Source organism: Pavona decussata, unplaced genomic scaffold, assembly GCF_977016875.1.
Source record: "Pavona decussata unplaced genomic scaffold, jaPavDecu1.1 SCAFFOLD_759, whole genome shotgun sequence".
Lineage (NCBI taxonomy): Eukaryota > Metazoa > Cnidaria > Anthozoa > Scleractinia > Agariciidae > Pavona > Pavona decussata.
Window position 1 is genome coordinate 1169 of NW_028145914.1, and position 18434 is coordinate 19602.

General features: G+C 39.7%; 1 protein-coding gene across 1 annotated transcript in view; it reads right to left on the reverse strand.

Annotated features, from left to right (window-relative positions):
* Positions 1-488: 488 nt before the first annotated feature.
* Positions 489-18434, reverse strand: part of LOC146448733 (uncharacterized) — a gene marked incomplete at its 3' end in the record, with an annotated part of 32802 nt that continues 14856 nt past the window's right edge. The window contains exons 2-5 of the mRNA XM_085102380.1: positions 16323-17199; positions 15989-16046; positions 3424-3936; positions 489-1253 (exon numbers count right to left, since the gene is read on the reverse strand). Coding sequence (XP_084958506.1) covers positions 489-1253; positions 3424-3936; positions 15989-16046; positions 16323-17069 — 2083 coding nt within the window. The remainder of the gene's footprint in view (positions 1254-3423; positions 3937-15988; positions 16047-16322; positions 17200-18434) is intronic.

Consider the following 18434-nt stretch of genomic DNA (forward strand, 5'->3'; position numbering starts at 1 on the left):
TAATTAATTAAGCCATGTTTAACAAAATGAAAATTGGTAACAGAAGGCTAAACCATTGGCTTTGACATAGGATTCAAGTCAACTTTAACTTATGGTTCCATTTGTGCTAAACCTGTGGTCGACACTGAGAAATCCGAAAGCATCTTTTTTTAAGGAAATAATTTTAAATTGTGTTTTACTAAACAACTCTTAAACGTTTTTAAGCCTTGGTGTGAATATGGCATAAGCTTAGATTCAAAGCTATTTTCTGTTTGAATCAATCAATTTACCCAGTTTAGTATATCCGCGCAATTAACAAGGAACGGCTCACATAAAATTTCCTCGTATGGGGCAGACATTAAAGCACCGATCAATTAATAAACCAAACCTGTACAAGAAAAAGAGATATATATGGACCCCGATACGATACTCCTTTTTCCTTGTTAGATGAGTAGGTAAAGTAACAAAACCCTGGTAGGGGAATATCTTAAATCCTACAAGAAACATACCTTCAGTATTACTCTCAACTTCGTGCAGAATTGAACGCATCTGGATGTTGTTTTGAGCAAGAGTCGCGTCATCATTGAGTTGCCTCCCATCATAAGCCAGGTGAAGTGTTTTCTCCGGCGAGTAGCCCTCCAACTTCTCTATTTTCTTCTTAACTGTTCCAATGGTGTCACTTGGTAAGACATCTAACAGGATCATCTTTCCTGACAGCGTCTTGACAAATATTTCCACGGCCAAGAGTAAGATGGATTTGTGGTAAATTCGGTAGCCATAAAGGGTACCATCATCTTCCAGAACCTTCTCAGCAAAACAAAGACGCTGTTGGTCTGTTGGGATTCCCTCCTTGTCTTGAATTCTCGTCTTCACACTCTCAATGGAATCAAATGGATTCACATGTAAATTGGTCAGTTTCCCAGTCCACATTCTTACGCCCACTTCCAACTCGTACACATCCCAATCTTTCAAATTCAACCATAGATGGCATTCACTTTGAATCTTGTAGTCACTCAGACTGCAAGTGTCTTCCAGTTCCTCCAAGTCCAACTTGAGAATTTGACTGGCATACGGAATTCTGAACTTGTCTTTAATTTTCATCTTCACTTTCCTAATAGAATCATTTGCGTCGACTACTAATGGGAAATAGTACAGGACAGTGGGCAATGTCAAAGCGTCTATGACGATTTCAAAGGAGGCGGCAGGAGTATTGCCCTCGGTCTGTGTGGAAGACATTGAAGAATTTTCCGTTGTCTGTTTTTGTGGGCGAAAAGCTGCAAGAAAGCAATTTTTTCTCTCAATTAATGAAATACGCTGAGAGAAATTTCATGTATGCTCCTTGAATTGTGCGCAGCCTGTTACGGGATTACAGATAATCTATTTTATGAAAAAAACTACCTGCCAAAAATTCAATCAAAGTCAATCAACACTAACCGACCATGAGAACGTTTCCCAAATATATTTCTGAAAAAGTCCTGAAGTTTCATGGCGTCTCCTCAAATATTATTTAACGTATCCAGGTTCATAGTCGCCGAGGGCAGAATCCGCACCCCCCCCCCCCGGGTCTAGAAAGGGGTTAATGACCCAGCTCACATGAGTCTCCTAGGTATTTATGGTTCAGTGGTAGAGAATCTGAGTTTTACGTCGGAAGGTCATAGGTTCGACTACTTGCGGGAGAAGTCGAGTTTTTTCTAGTTTTCCCAGTATGCCTGTGTCACTAACTGAAGAGAGTCCTCTTTCATTTATATTTACCATTTTTTCATTGATTACGGTAATTATAATGATAACAAAAACAACTTGAAGAGGGGAAAACAAAATGCAAAGTTAAATAGGGTGGCAGTCTGTAACAGATTGGTCTAAATATGATAACAATAGACTCCACCTAATCTGTTCGGAATGCAAAAAAGTTGACATGCGCATTTCTTCCACAACTAAGAAAAAAAATTAGGAAAGCCTAATGCTGGTTGTGCCTGGAAAAGTTTAACTTGAGAAAGTTTTTTTTGATAAGTTTAATCTGTTTGTCCACAACCAGGTGAACAGCCAGGTGAACCAGGTAGACTTTTATTTTTGTCAAGTTATCTTTGCTCATGAAGCCCATGACAGGCTTCCTAATCAGTTTTACCTAGATCTCCCATGCTCAGCCCTAAATCAAGTTAGATCTGAGTACGAGATTGAGGCTTCTTTGACAACAATTTCTGCAACCACTTCCCCGGGGTCCTCGCATAATTCGAAAGACCCTCGAATACGCTGTGAAACAAACCACGAATCGTGGAGTATTATTTGACTTGACTCACACTTGAATTTCGTTATCGCAACACGTTTCCCGTGCTGTTTCATATTTGATCCAGGAAAGGGCTTACCGAAGACGAAAATCAAGTATATAATGTCACAAAATACTCCACGATTCGTGGAGTATTCCAGGTATGTTATAGGGTCTTCGCCGCCAGCCAATTTTAAAAATGGCGAGGAACAATGTTGGTTTTCCTGGTAACTGACAAAAAAAAATCTTTAGTACAATAACTAGTTACCCTCGACAATTTTTTTCTTTACACGCCAGACGTTTCTGCACGAACAGTTAAGTAGTTCAAGCGAAACGCGAAACTAAGACTTATTGTACAAAAAACTGTCAGCAAACCTAAACCGAGTTACGCTACTTGAGAAGTTTTTGCTTTACAGGTTGCCATGGCAAAGACTGCTGCCAATTTTTGAAAAAGGAAACCTGTCATGTATGGAAAACCTAGGTTTTGTAAACAGGAGAATATTAAGCTTAAGGATGGTCCTCCTGATACAAAGATATTTTTTTGCCGTTTTTGACTATGCAGCAAAAAAAGACCTTACCACCACGGGCTATCAAAATCCAAAACAAAAATTAGGGGTAACCATGTATTTTTTAGAGATAATTAAGCAAATTCTATTTAGCTCGAAAATACATAACAATGTATGACATTTTTTTTTCTAAATTGAAGCTTAATTGCCTCTAAAAAATGCATAGCTACCCCAATTTTCGTTTCGAATTTCGCTTCGTCGCGCCAAAATACCTTTTAATTAGTAGGTATCTCGGATTATCCTGAGATGCCAAAAACATATGCGCAATGGAAATAATGTGATGGAATATGTTAAGCCTGGTGAATAAATGAGGAGGTTAATAATGTATTAATCACTACATGACACAGGCATACTCGGAAAAAAATGCGAGTGCTTCTTTCCTGCTAGGATAGTATCCTATATATATCCTATATTTATCCTGATACTTTCCTGATAGGAGCACTCGTAATTTTTTCCGAGTATGCCTGCAGTGTCATTTACTGATTAATACATCATATAGCAAAAGGAGACACCCTCCTTATTATTAAATGCGAACTTCACAGAAAAACGTCTTTTTGATGTACAACCAGCTGTATCTGCTAAAAAAAGAATGAATACTACATTTTATCTTCGGCTTACTTGAAAGATAGCGGAAACGTTCCCGGAGGTCTCTGTACTCTTTCTCCACAATGGTTGCGATGAGTTTTATCTCGATGAGGCCAAGCTCCTTCAGAACATCGTCTGTCACCAGATACTTTTGTGCCATTTCATTTAGATAGCCTGTGTAATAATCTTCCCACAGTTCATCCAGGATCAGCAAAGAGCCACATTCCACTGTGATTATTAAGCTTCCCGGTTGTGCCTCAACAAACATCACTTTGCGCACCTTTTCGAGATACTCCAGAAAACCATTGTACTCTTCTTGGTTTGATGGCTTTACATCCTGAAAGTACTTTGCCGTAATTAATCTAAAAATTTCATCTGCAGATGGAATGTTTCCAAACTTTGTGGGCAGTAAAGCCAATTGCTCCACTGTTTCGGCGCCCTGGGCGACTGTGTGGGGTTCTTGTAGGGTTCTCAACGACCTTGTAGCTTCCTGCTGTGTATCAATTCCTGTGCTAGTTTCGCAATCAATCCTCATATGAATATGAACTGATGGTAAAGAAAGAATGTAAGAATGTAAGACCTTACTATGTGTATATTATGTTATTTTAGTATAATTACTCAGGTAATTGTAGAGATTCTATTGATGTCATTGAGGAAGAAATAAATACGATGAAAGAAAATGAAATTCCGAAAGGCACTAAAGGTGCAGCTAAGTCCGGTGTCACCATGGCAAGCTATGAAAGTTTTTCTAATTGTAACAGCGGAAATATCTTCGATGTGGATATCAATATAAGCTTAAGATGCATGAAAACAAATTAAATTCGCGCAAAATTTTCTTTATTAACGATGGTGCCTCCTCATACAGAGGTATTTTGCACAGTTTATGACTATACGGGAAAAGAAGATCTTAGTAAGGGCTAGTGGAATTCAAAAAGAAAATTAGGGATAACCACGTATTTTTTAGTGATAATTAAGCAACAATAATTCTTAAAAGCACAAAATATCAAGCAAAGTATGGCATTTTTTCCAAAATGAGATTAATTACCTCTGAAAAATGCATGGTTACCCCCAATTTTCTTTATGGATACCAAGAGCACTTGTTTAAATTCTGCTTTCTCAGCATAGTATATTCGCTTTCTCAGCACAGTATATTCGCCAGTATATTCACCAACAAAACGAATTTTTAAAAGACTGACTATCCCTAAGAACCTCACATTCAATTTCTATAAAAAAAAAATAGATTTCACTGACTACTCTTCCAACAACTTCTCTTGGCAAGTACGTAACAAATATGAAATACGAGCGGAGGAATTTATTTTTTTACAATTTTGTCATTCAAACTTTTCACACCCCGGGCTGTGCTCGAAACCCACTGGCGAGACCGTTAATTTTGCAAGACTTGCAGCTGTTAGGTCTGAAGAACACGGATCATTCAGAACCTCTTAATTCGCTAGATATAAACGATGAACCTTCACGTTTATAATGTGATGTATTGTAATCCTAAGCTTTAAGTACTTTTAAATAATCTCCTTTGAACACTTATCGTAACATGCGGTTACTGGCCAAGTTCAAAGGAATAAATTGCAAAAGTGGCTTGCACGCACAATCTCTTCTTCATATCAGTGGAAATTTCCATCCATTGCCTATGAAAATCTGTTAAAATATTTTGCTGCAATCCAGTTTCTGTTCAACAACTGAGAGGTGAAAGTTGTGAAATTCGACTAACACGGCTATGTTTCCATGGAATATGTCATCAACGAATATTAGCAACAAATCAAGAAATGAGACCACGAAGCAAGATTAAACATTTCTAACCAATTTCATTGTTAAAAAAAAAAAGTTGGTAGAGTTTCATTAAAGCTGTCATGTAACGAGATAAATCCATCACATCATAATTTTATTTCTTGAGCAAATAAACGAACTGGTCAGCGTCTAAAAAAACATGTTAAAAGTTTCCAAAGCCCTTAACTGGTGAAGCCAGCAACAAGAAATTGTGCAAAAAGTGCCAACAAGCGTCATCCTCGACTTTTAAAACCAAACAGCCTACAATCCTGGCCAAAAATTCCCGGGACAGCAACACAAAACAGCATTGTCAGTGAACATCTTCATTCTCCATATCTTAAGCCGGTCTTCAACATTTTTATTAAGCTGTCTTTGCAATTTTTGGAAAGCCCCCTCCCCCCAAACAATGTTGAGCGCAACTGGAATCATTCGGACTGTAGATCAACTCAGCATCGTAACAACATTGCTTGGGGGCGGGGGGGCGGGGGAATAGTTCTTGATTAATTTTGCAAATCGTCCCATTATTTTTGGCCAGGATTGTCTGATTTTAGCGTTGCTTTTAAATTGGCAAATTATATCATTTTGAAGACAATTTGGAGGTTCCTTTTGTTAAAGTCAAGAGTGTTATGGCCATCCCCATCATCACCTCGCCGTAAAAAGTGAAGTTAGTTACAGTCGCGAATATTGGAATAAGAGATGAGGAACGGATATTTGTTTTCAGACGTCGATATGCGTGCGCGTAGTTATTTTGCAAAGTATGCACATAGAAGCACTGACAGAGATAAAAATCTTTCGAAAACTGTAGCCAAATGGAGAGGGTATATCTTATCAGCGATGGTCCGTAGTTAGATGCAGTCTACTTGCCTGTTCCGAGAGAGGTTAGGAGCCGAGATGTTGGATGTAAAGACGAACATCTTTTTGCGACCTCCGACGCCCTCTTAGTTTTGTGTTAGGCAGGTGCCATTGACAACACGAACACAAATTTTAAAAGAATACGAGATGGCGCTTTTCCCACTATTGGAGACGAATATCACTTTAAGAGCAGAAACGTTTAATTCCTAGCGGTGGCTGTTTTGCCAAATCGCGCGTATTGCGTGACCACTCAAAACAGATACAATACGTCATCAAAACATTTGTCCGAACATTTCTCGGCTACATTTCTCACCACTATAAAGTCATTTTGCGATGTTTGTTGACACTTTATTACCTTTTTCAGCGTGTAAAGGCTTTCTTTATCATTTGATCGCCATGCTGAAATGCTTTCCTAAATGCATTTCACAAAGTAAATCTATTTTCGAACATTTCTCACCCCATTACGTAAAAATAATTCAAAATCAGCTTAGATTTTTTATTGCGACACGGGTGAGAAATGTTGCCAAAGTACTAAGACGAACTTGTGCTGTGGTCAAAAGGGGTAGAATAGAAGAGGAAACAATCTTTCTTTCATTGGGAGAAAAGTTTACCTGGAAACAAGCCGTTTTCTTCGCTGCAACACGATTTGAATGAGCGAGAAATGACCACGAGAACTGTTTACGTATTGAAACATAGCAAGTTCAATGTCACGCAGTGCGTGACTTACAGCTTAACTGGCTTTGAACGGAGCGGTCTTTGAATGAAGTGCAGTTATTTTCCCTTACGTTTGAGTGAAAAGCTACAACCACGTTAAAGAAATAATGTGACGGTGCTGCTTGAGGTTCTTACGCTACTAGTTGGGTCTATCGTCCTGAAGGGAAAGCACGAAAATGGAACTAGAGCAATTCCCCCTTCTATTCTACTATTCTGCTGTGTGATGTTATCTATCACTGCAGTAGGACTATCATCCAAAGTACTTAAAAACGCCCGCGTAAATTTCTATACCAACAATTTGCCACTCTTGTAATGTTCTAGCTGTAATTTCTTCCTCAAAATATCGGTTTATGAGGATAAGTCTGCTTTCCATGCAGTCTACATAATGTACATCCGATGAGCGTGTGGAGATCCCCTGCTAAGGCCATAAGGACACAGTTTGGCATTTTGGTGAGATCACGCTAAAGCTATTTGCGCAAAGCTTACCCAACGGGTAAAAAGAGTAACTTCCTTGACTTGATTACTGGCCAACGCAAAAATACGCACCATATGACGTGGTTGACCGCCAGTAACTTACATTCCAATGTTTCCACTTAGCAAATACGCACGGTAAGCCTTACAACAAGAACTCGCGGTCTAAGTCCTCTTTTCCATGACGACTAATAAATGCGACCATATGTAACCCTTGAGACTTGAAACAACATTAACTTCATGTACAAGCAATAAAACGCATGAAATATTTATCTTTTCTAAAGATATAACGAGTTTTTTGCAAAACCACTTTTTCAGACAATCCTGGCCAAAAATTCCCGGGACAGCAACACAAAACAGCATTGTCAGTGAACATCTTCATTCTCCATATCTTAAGCCGGTCTTCAACATTTTTATTAAGCTGTCTTTGCAATTTTTGGAAAGCCCCCTCCCCCCAAACAATGTTGAGCGCAACTGGAATCATTCGGACTGTAGATCAACTCAGCATCGTAACAACATTGCTTGGGGGCGGGGGGGCGGGGGAATAGTTCTTGATTAATTTTGCAAATCGTCCCATTATTTTTGGCCAGGATTGTCTGATTTTAGCGTTGCTTTTAAATTGGCAAATTATATCATTTTGAAGACAATTTGGAGGTTCCTTTTGTTAAAGTCAAGAGTGTTATGGCCATCCCCATCATCACCTCGCCGTAAAAAGTGAAGTTAGTTACAGTCGCGAATATTGGAATAAGAGATGAGGAACGGATATTTGTTTTCAGACGTCGATATGCGTGCGCGTAGTTATTTTGCAAAGTATGCACATAGAAGCACTGACAGAGATAAAAATCTTTCGAAAACTGTAGCCAAATGGAGAGGGTATATCTTATCAGCGATGGTCCGTAGTTAGATGCAGTCTACTTGCCTGTTCCGAGAGAGGTTAGGAGCCGAGATGTTGGATGTAAAGACGAACATCTTTTTGCGACCTCCGACGCCCTCTTAGTTTTGTGTTAGGCAGGTGCCATTGACAACACGAACACAAATTTTAAAAGAATACGAGATGGCGCTTTTCCCACTATTGGAGACGAATATCACTTTAAGAGCAGAAACGTTTAATTCCTAGCGGTGGCTGTTTTGCCAAATCGCGCGTATTGCGTGACCACTCAAAACAGATACAATACGTCATCAAAACATTTGTCCGAACATTTCTCGGCTACATTTCTCACCACTATAAAGTCATTTTGCGATGTTTGTTGACACTTTATTACCTTTTTCAGCGTGTAAAGGCTTTCTTTATCATTTGATCGCCATGCTGAAATGCTTTCCTAAATGCATTTCACAAAGTAAATCTATTTTCGAACATTTCTCACCCCATTACGTAAAAATAATTCAAAATCAGCTTAGATTTTTTATTGCGACACGGGTGAGAAATGTTGCCAAAGTACTAAGACGAACTTGTGCTGTGGTCAAAAGGGGTAGAATAGAAGAGGAAACAATCTTTCTTTCATTGGGAGAAAAGTTTACCTGGAAACAAGCCGTTTTCTTCGCTGCAACACGATTTGAATGAGCGAGAAATGACCACGAGAACTGTTTACGTATTGAAACATAGCAAGTTCAATGTCACGCAGTGCGTGACTTACAGCTTAACTGGCTTTGAACGGAGCGGTCTTTGAATGAAGTGCAGTTATTTTCCCTTACGTTTGAGTGAAAAGCTACAACCACGTTAAAGAAATAATGTGACGGTGCTGCTTGAGGTTCTTACGCTACTAGTTGGGTCTATCGTCCTGAAGGGAAAGCACGAAAATGGAACTAGAGCAATTCCCCCTTCTATTCTACTATTCTGCTGTGTGATGTTATCTATCACTGCAGTAGGACTATCATCCAAAGTACTTAAAAACGCCCGCGTAAATTTCTATACCAACAATTTGCCACACTAGTAATGTTCTAGCTGTAATTTCTTCCTCAAAATATCGGTTTATGAGGATAAGTCTGCTTTCCATGCAGTCTACATAATGTACATCCGATGAGCGTGTGGAGATCCCCTGCTAAGGCCATAAGGACACAGTTTGGCATTTTGGTGAGATCACGCTAAAGCTATTTGCGCAAAGCTTACCCAACGGGTAAAAAGAGTAACTTCCTTGACTTGATTACTGGCCAACGCAAAAATACGCACCATATGACGTGGTTGACCGCCAGTAACTTACATTCCAATGTTTCCACTTAGCAAATACGCACGGTAAGCCTTACAACAAGAACTCGCGGTCTAAGTCCTCTTTTCCATGACGACTAATAAATGCGACCATATGTAACCCTTGAGACTTGAAACAACATTAACTTCATGTACAAGCAATAAAACGCATGAAATATTTATCTTTTCTAAAGATATAACGAGTTTTTTGCAAAACCACTTTTTCAGACAATCCTGGCCAAAAATTCCCGGGACAGCAACACAAAACAGCATTGTCAGTGAACATCTTCATTCTCCATATCTTAAGCCGGTCTTCAACATTTTTATTAAGCTGTCTTTGCAATTTTTGGAAAGCCCCCTCCCCCCAAACAATGTTGAGCGCAACTGGAATCATTCGGACTGTAGATCAACTCAGCATCGTAACAACATTGCTTGGGGGCGGGGGGGCGGGGGAATAGTTCTTGATTAATTTTGCAAATCGTCCCATTATGTTTGGCCAGGATTGTCTGATTTTAGCGTTGCTTTTAAATTGGCAAATTATTTTGAAGACAATTTGGAGGTTCCTTTTGTTAAAGTCAAGAGTGTTATGGCCATCCCCATCATCACCTCGCCGTAAAAAGTGAAGTTAGTTACAGTCGCGAATATTGGAATAAGAGATGAGGAACGGATATTTGTTTTCAGACGTCGATATGCGTGCGCGTAGTTATTTTGCAAAGTATGCACATAGAAGCACTGACAGAGATAAAAATCTTTCGAAAACTGTAGCCAAATGGAGAGGGTATATCTTATCAGCGATGGTCCGTAGTTAGATGCAGTCTACTTGCCTGTTCCGAGAGAGGTTAGGAGCCGAGATGTTGGATGTAAAGACGAACATCTTTTTGCGACCTCCGACGCCCTCTTAGTTTTGTGTTAGGCAGGTGCCATTGACAACACGAACACAAATTTTAAAAGAATACGAGATGGCGCTTTTCCCACTATTGGAGACGAATATCACTTTAAGAGCAGAAACGTTTAATTCCTAGCGCTGGCTGTTTTGCCAAATCGCGCGTATTGCGTGACCACTCAAAACAGATACAATACGTCATCAAAACATTTGTCCGAACATTTCTCGGCTACATTTCTCACCACTATAAAGTCATTTTGCGATGTTTGTTGACACTTTATTACCTTTTTCAGCGTGTAAAGGCTTTCTTTATCATTTGATCGCCATGCTGAAATGCTTTCCTAAATGCATTTCACAAAGTAAATCTATTTTCGAACATTTCTCACCCCATTACGTAAAAATAATTCAAAATCAGCTTAGATTTTTTATTGCGACACGGGTGAGAAATGTTGCCAAAGTACTAAGACGAACTTGTGCTGTGGTCAAAAGGGGTAGAATAGAAGAGGAAACAATCTTTCTTTCATTGGGAGAAAAGTTTACCTGGAAACAAGCCGTTTTCTTCGCTGCAACACGATTTGAATGAGCGAGAAATGACCACGAGAACTGTTTACGTATTGAAACATAGCAAGTTCAATGTCACGCAGTGCGTGACTTACAGCTTAACTGGCTTTGAACGGAGCGGTCTTTGAATGAAGTGCAGTTATTTTCCCTTACGTTTGAGTGAAAAGCTACAACCACGTTAAAGAAATAATGTGACGGTGCTGCTTGAGGTTCTTACGCTACTAGTTGGGTCTATCGTCCTGAAGGGAAAGCACGAAAATGGAACTAGAGCAATTCCCCCTTCTATTCTACTATTCTGCTGTGCGATGTTATCTATCACTGCAGTAGGACTATCATCCAAAGTACTTAAAAACGCCCGCGTAAATTTCTATACCAACAATTTGCCACACTAGTAATGTTCTAGCTGTAATTTCTTCCTCAAAATATCGGTTTATGAGGATAAGTCTGCTTTCCATGCAGTCTACATAATGTACATCCGATGAGCGTGTGGAGATCCCCTGCTAAGGCCATAAGGACACAGTTTGGCATTTTGGTGAGATCACGCTAAAGCTATTTGCGCAAAGCTTACCCAACGGGTAAAAAGAGTAACTTCCTTGACTTGATTACTGGCCAACGCAAAAATACGCACCATATGACGTGGTTGACCGCCAGTAACTTACATTCCAATGTTTCCACTTAGCAAATACGCACGGTAAGCCTTACAACAAGAACTCGCGGTCTAAGTCCTCTTTTCCATGACGACTAATAAATGCGACCATATGTAACCCTTGAGACTTGAAACAACATTAACTTCATGTACAAGCAATAAAACGCATGAAATATTTATCTTTTCTAAAGATATAACGAGTTTTTTGCAAAACCACTTTTTCAGACAATCCTGGCCAAAAATTCCCGGGACAGCAACACAAAACAGCATTGTCAGTGAACATCTTCATTCTCCATATCTTAAGCCGGTCTTCAACATTTTTATTAAGCTGTCTTTGCAATTTTTGGAAAGCCCCCTCCCCCAAACAATGTTGAGCGCAACTGGAATCATTCGGACTGTAGATCAACTCAGCATCGTAACAACATTGCTTGGGGGCGGGGGGGCGGGGGAATAGTTCTTGATTAATTTTGCAAATCGTCCCATTATTTTTGGCCAGGATTGTAGTTGTACAAACCTCGAAATGATCCCCATCTTTAACTCGTGAATGCGCGCATTAGCAAAGAACGAGTTCTCCTAACGTGGAGGAAGTGCTCGATGGGTCGTAAACCTTCAAATATGGCATACTCTCAAGGCTCGCTAAAGTCTCTCTCTTCCTTCAATTATGAAAATCTCGTTTTATGGAATTCGAAATTAAAAGAAATAGCCTAAGGTGCACTCGGCCGATGTATACAGTCTCTCGGGTTTTACAACTGATAGAGAAACAACTTCTTTAGTGTTTTTTACTCGTTTTTTGTTTACATTTTTTAATTAAAACTGTAAGTGGCCTTGAATTACGTTTTCAAACAAAAAAATTATCTTCCCTCAGCGGGTAAAATTGTCATTTTCTTTTGGCTCTGTTTTCTAGAAATTCTGTCGGAATTCAAAATAATTTCAATGGCTTTTTCTTTCAAACAAATTAAACAAAATTCCATTATTTCCATACATTTCCCTGTATTTTTTCCCGCGAACTATTTTTAGTAGCAGCTCACGGCTGGTTCGCTATACAGACAAATGTATGGAAAGTTCAAAACACGACTGGACGCTTTCTGTCACAGCTACATCCCTCTAATTTTGTTCTTAAAATCCTTTTTCTAGTGCCAAAAGTTTCCAATTCATGTATTTTTCAGAAGCGATGTTTTATGAAAATTATTTGACATCGGATTTCCATACAAACACTGTTATTTCAAGCCTGTTTGCCTACCCGTCAAAATGGCGTCGAAAACCGTGATAAGGCCTATTACCTGAGTAGTTATACCACGGTAAAACAATTATTCCCCTCAGGCTCAGTAAGACTTGGTGAATATTCCCCTCTACGAATATTCACCAATATTTACTGAGCCTGAGAAGAATAATTGAGTTGAATGTCTACAAAACCTCATTATTGAACACATTGCAACACTGCCCAAATATGGTCATGGTGCACTAAATATTCGTTGACCGTAGTCAATAGTCCGGTGACATTCGATTCGATTCTTGTGTCGGGGAGACAAATGACAAAAAATTAAAGGAAAGATCGTCTCTAGTTTTTCTGCAATAAAATTAGACCTTTTTATCAGTGTGTTGAACAATCACACAATAGCCTTGTCGGCTGTTTCAGACGATATTCCGCGCGATTTCTAGGATAAATGTTAAATATGAAGAGTTAAAATAGTTACTATAATTAGACGATTTTACGAAATTTCTTATGTAACTCTCGTCGTAGAATACTTGCTGATGACATACCCTGATAGCGAGTTGACGTAACATGATTTTATTTTGTCTCATTGGTGTAGAATTGCAAAATGTCAGCAAACAACTGATTGAAACATTCAATATCCCAAATATAACCAAGACTGAATTTATGCTGACAAAAGCTTAACGCCCTATTAACTGAGTCCTGGTTATCAATGGTACTACTATAAATCCAATTTAAACGGCAAAAATTGACGAAACCCCATCTGGGCAGCCACATTGATAAACTGGCTAAAAAGATAGCCGCCTCTGGTATTACAGCCATGTTTAAAGGGTTCTGACAGTTTGTCCATTCGTCGTCATTGTATCTTTTCTACAAAACCTTCACCCGGGGGGCCTATACGGGGAGGCTCTGCCCGAAAGGGGTACCCTTATTCATGCTTCAAGTATATTAAGGGTAGGATTTCACGAGTCGAAGTATGTGAAAGGGTAGGGAAATCTGTCATTTTGGTATTTTAAAAGGGCTTTTCATTATTTTCCAATGAAAGGTATACGAAAAGGGTACCTTTTCTGCCAAAAATGGTTTATAAAAGGGTAACGGGTCGGACCTCGGGGGAAAGACTCCCCATATTAAATTTTTCAAGTAGCCCCCCACCCGGGGGGCCCTTCCTGCAACAAGATGCCTATACTGGCATTTACGCGAGATGCTGGCTGATTCATTTATTTCAACTATATGCCTCGCTGATTGATAAAACTATCATTGCTAATGGAATATTTTGAGTCACGAAGATCGCGTTATGTTGTTTCCCTTGTGTTACGCTACTGAGGATCTCACTGGAAATTTCGGAAATTCCATAACGATAACGTAAGCTTCTCAATGACCTCTTTTCTGTCTCCCATCGTGGTTCGGGACTGTCAAACAAAGCACGATTCCTTCACCAGGAACTCTCCAATTTCCACCGTTTTAGATATCGATTGCTTCTTAGAAAATATTCTTTTGATTTACCGCTTCAAAATGGTGAAATTTCCGTTTGAAAACGGCAAACTTGAGTCCACAACATGTTAACAATATGGCGCCACAAATTAATTCGGTTTAATGAATAAATCAAATGATGCTTTGACGTCACACAGGTAGGAGTGAGTGGGTCCCCTCCCTTGCGATATAAGCGACAAGAATGGATTTTGATTGGCCTGCTGTTGTTGAAGACAATCAGAACAATACATCCCGAGTAGGAGAGGGGAGAGTTTAATGAATAACTTAATGTACAGATTTGTGGCTATGACAAAGAAAAAAAAAAAAAAACAAGATGCCCTAAATCGGCATTACACGGAATGCTTAATGTAGCCTCATTTCTTCCCCATGATATGTTTCGCAGATATTTAAAAACTATCCTCTCTTCTAATAAGATTAAATTTAGAGATACAGTTTTTTCGCTTATTTTTATAGTCAATTGTATCCTCCCTTCGCAATTAAAATAATTGAATGGTTTTATTCAGAGATACTGCGTGATTTTTATCGTTGTGTTACTGGGAATCATACCGGGAATAACTCTGCAATAACGTCATGACCCCGCTGAACTGGTCTGGCTTCCTTGGCTTTCAATTATTCGATCTGTTTGTTAAAGCGTAGTTTCTTCGCTGTGAACTCTCCCAATTTCCACCGTTTCAACTTTCGAGTACTACCTAGAAGTTATTATTTCGATTTACCGCTCGAAAAACGTTTGTTTTCTTCCTGAAAACGGCAGATCCGGAGTCTTAAATTCAGACATGTGGCCGCCATTGAACAAAAACAACTTTTCCAAATGATGATTTGCTTTGACGTCACACAAGTAGAGATGAGTGGGTCCCCTCCCTCGTGATATACGCGCGGATAATGGAGTTTGATTGGGTCGCTTTTGTTCAAGACAATCAAAACAATAGATCCCTTCTGGGAGAGGGAAGAATTTAATCTAGTTTTAATGAATAAATCAAATGATGATTTGACGTCACACAGGAAGGGATGAGTGGGTCCCCTCTCTCGTGATATGTGCCTGAAAAATAGATTTTGATTGGGCAGCTTCTGTTGAAGACAATCAGAACAATATATCCTTACTAGGGGAGGACAGAGTTTAATGCATAAATTAATGTGCACATTTGTGGCTACGATGAGGAAAAAAAAAAAAGATACCCGACCCAAACCTAGACACGGCCTGCCCTGCGGGCATTCCGCGTAAAAAGAAATCGACCCGTTTTTAAACACGGTATGCCCCCTCAGGGCATCCCCCGTAATTAGGTTGTTTGGGGGAAATTGCGAGATAAAGTGACTGGATAAACTACAAACGCTCCAAAATCGTACAGCCTGTGTATTAACCTTTTCAGGGGACAACACTAATGGTACGCATCTGATTGAACCTCTAGGTTGGAAAAATCTTCTGAAACCGTTGAAATCCATAAGTCGAATACAACTTCACACTCTTTTCGAGATTCCGCAAATAAACTAGCTCTTCCACTACGACGCACAAACTGTCTTTAAATTTAGCTTTCTTACAGCATGAGTCTTTATTGTTTGGAGTCAGGTCTTCCTCAAAATGTACATGCACGACAAGCGGAACCTCTGAACAACAATTACGAGTATAGTTAAGTGATCATTAAATCAACAAGAGGCGCGGCATTTATGTAAAAAAGGCTTTAGCTTTAATGGAATACAAATTGCTTAGATTGTAGCTTTCTGCACTGTAATTAGTACTTTAGACCATATTTTTGTGTAGCTCAGTTATTTACTTACTCACTTACATAACTTACTTACTTACTGACTTACCTCCAGCTGACTGAGTGCTGGTAGTCGAGGAGCTCAGTCTGTCTAAAGCCTCTTGCATCTACGAAAGGAAAGCAAAGAACTTCATTGTGGCCCTTAAAAAAATATTTTAAACAAAACAAAAACTCTTTAAAAATCCCAATTGGCAGGGAGGCTTAAACTAGTTAAAAGCTATTTACAAATTAAAGCGTTGCCGAGGATTTAAACAGGGGACTACCCTGAAACAAATCCAAGCTAGTGGTCAGAAATGGGACTCGAACCTGGGGCCTCCAGATTACGAGTCCGCGCCTCTAACCACTTGACCACGTCGCCTCCACTAATCAAGCTGATCTTTTACCTGAGCTGATCCTTTCTCCAAACGCTGGATCCCTTCACGGACTTCTTCCGTAACTTCCCGGACTTCCTCAGTCACTTCACGGACTTCCTTAGTCGCGCTGTTCAGACGTTCTATGGATTTCTTAACTTCCATATCGTCTGTATACCATCTGTCTAGTTCTTGGGCATTTTTTTCATCCTCTAATGTAAGGGGATCCTTCAAAAATTTATCAACGGTCCTCTGCCATTCACGTTTCCTTGCAGGACTGATCTGTCCTGCAATTCTCACAAGAGCTCCGCTGATTTCTTGCCAAAGCGATGGAAATTCGTCATCCGTGACCTCCATACTTTGATTCACATGACCGTAAACTGTGTTTCGGTAATATTTGATTCTTGCCAATTCTGCAGTCAAGCTATGGTCAGAACTAGGAGGCAGCACATCCCAGCCTGTAGCAGGAGGGGCGAGGCCGAATATTGTCCTCAGCAAACAGAAGAGAAGAGTGACATCAAAATCTATTGACTTGCCGTACACCCCTGGGGAAGGGTAAAGACAGTCCCACTGTGGCTTGGTGAGTTTTGCTGCCTTGAGCTGTTTCTGCGTGGCAGGATTACTTAGCAGTGTGGGAAGATTACTTGGTGGACAACGGGCATCAAAAATCTCACCCAGTAAGCTAGTTCCGCCAGCTATAAGAAGTCGTGTGACGCGTTGGAAATTTCCTTTTCCAGCTGTTGAGCGGAGCACTTCATCTGGGTCTGGGGCAGTTGCCATTTGAGATGGTAGCCAGTTGACGTTTTGAACCTGACAACTTATAACTTTGTCGCCATTCAGGTTGCAGTTGAAGGGCTGTTAGTTTACGAAGTGTCAAATTCCACAACGAATTCCACGTTCAATAACATAACTGTAAAATGAGATCAAGTTCAAAATTACTGGATGAGTAACACACTTGAACACACTTGGATAACAAAGGTTAGTTTCTAGACAAACTGTGGTGCTGCGTCTGTTGAAGAGAGGAAACGAATGTTTGGTTTTGTCAACAGCACAGTCGATAAGGTTGTTTGGCCACCGTAAAAAGATTCGAGTGCCAGGACGTCCACTCGATTCTCTTTAACGGGGGGACGATTACTCTTATCAACTGTGCTGTTGATAAAACCAAACATTCGTAACATAGTCCATTGAGGCAAGGAGTAACTTCTGCGGTGTAACGAGAGAATATTTGGGGCGGTCTCCTATTTTTAGCGCCAATTTGAACAGTCTAGAATCATTATTTGTATCGGTGAAAACGATACAGTTTTGGCCCAGGTTTACCCTACTAGTTCACAGAAACTGGTATTAAAATTCTTTGGACGCAAATGGCTGAGATCAAAATGGAAAACTTGCAAAATTGGCAGATTTGTAAAGTTTGGAGATTTCACTAAAGACGGATTATGATTTGTTCTTTCTCGAAGAAATCACTTATTTATTAATTTTCTCCCGGTGCTCTAAAAGCAAAAGGAGGAACCATTCTCAAAAAATACGGAGTGTATGTTTAATCGGCGGCCAAGCGTGCATGGGATGTGAACAAGGGCGGATTAAGGCGAAGCGAAGTTTCTCATCTAGTGGGCACGACTCCCTTGTATGTTTTCTTTCAAGCCACAACCCAAAAAAATCGAAAGAGAAAGAGAAACGTAGTGCTAGCGGTCTGCCATTTCTGCATGGAATCAAGCTTGTTGTATGTTATATAAAACCACTTCAAATTAGTAACAAAAAGGTGAAAGGGCTTTGGTGGCTGTGTATCCTGCTACAATAGACCGTTTTCGCATCCTTCGCATTGAACTGCTCGCAAACGCAGTTGCTCCCTATTGTACTAAAAACGAGCCTTCAAGCTACAAAATCCAGCGGTTTTTCCCATTTCTGAATGACACACTTAAATCGGCGTGAAGTTGTAATGTAAGCTACATAATAATTATAATAATAATAATAATAATAATAATAATAATAATAATAATAAATGATGATGATGATGATGATGATGATGATGATGATGATGATGATGATGATGATGATGATGGCTTATTCACAGATCCACTGGGTGGCTCTTCCCTGCCAGTTCACTATCGAGAATACGAAAGTGGTCTGATTGCAATTTACTTCTGA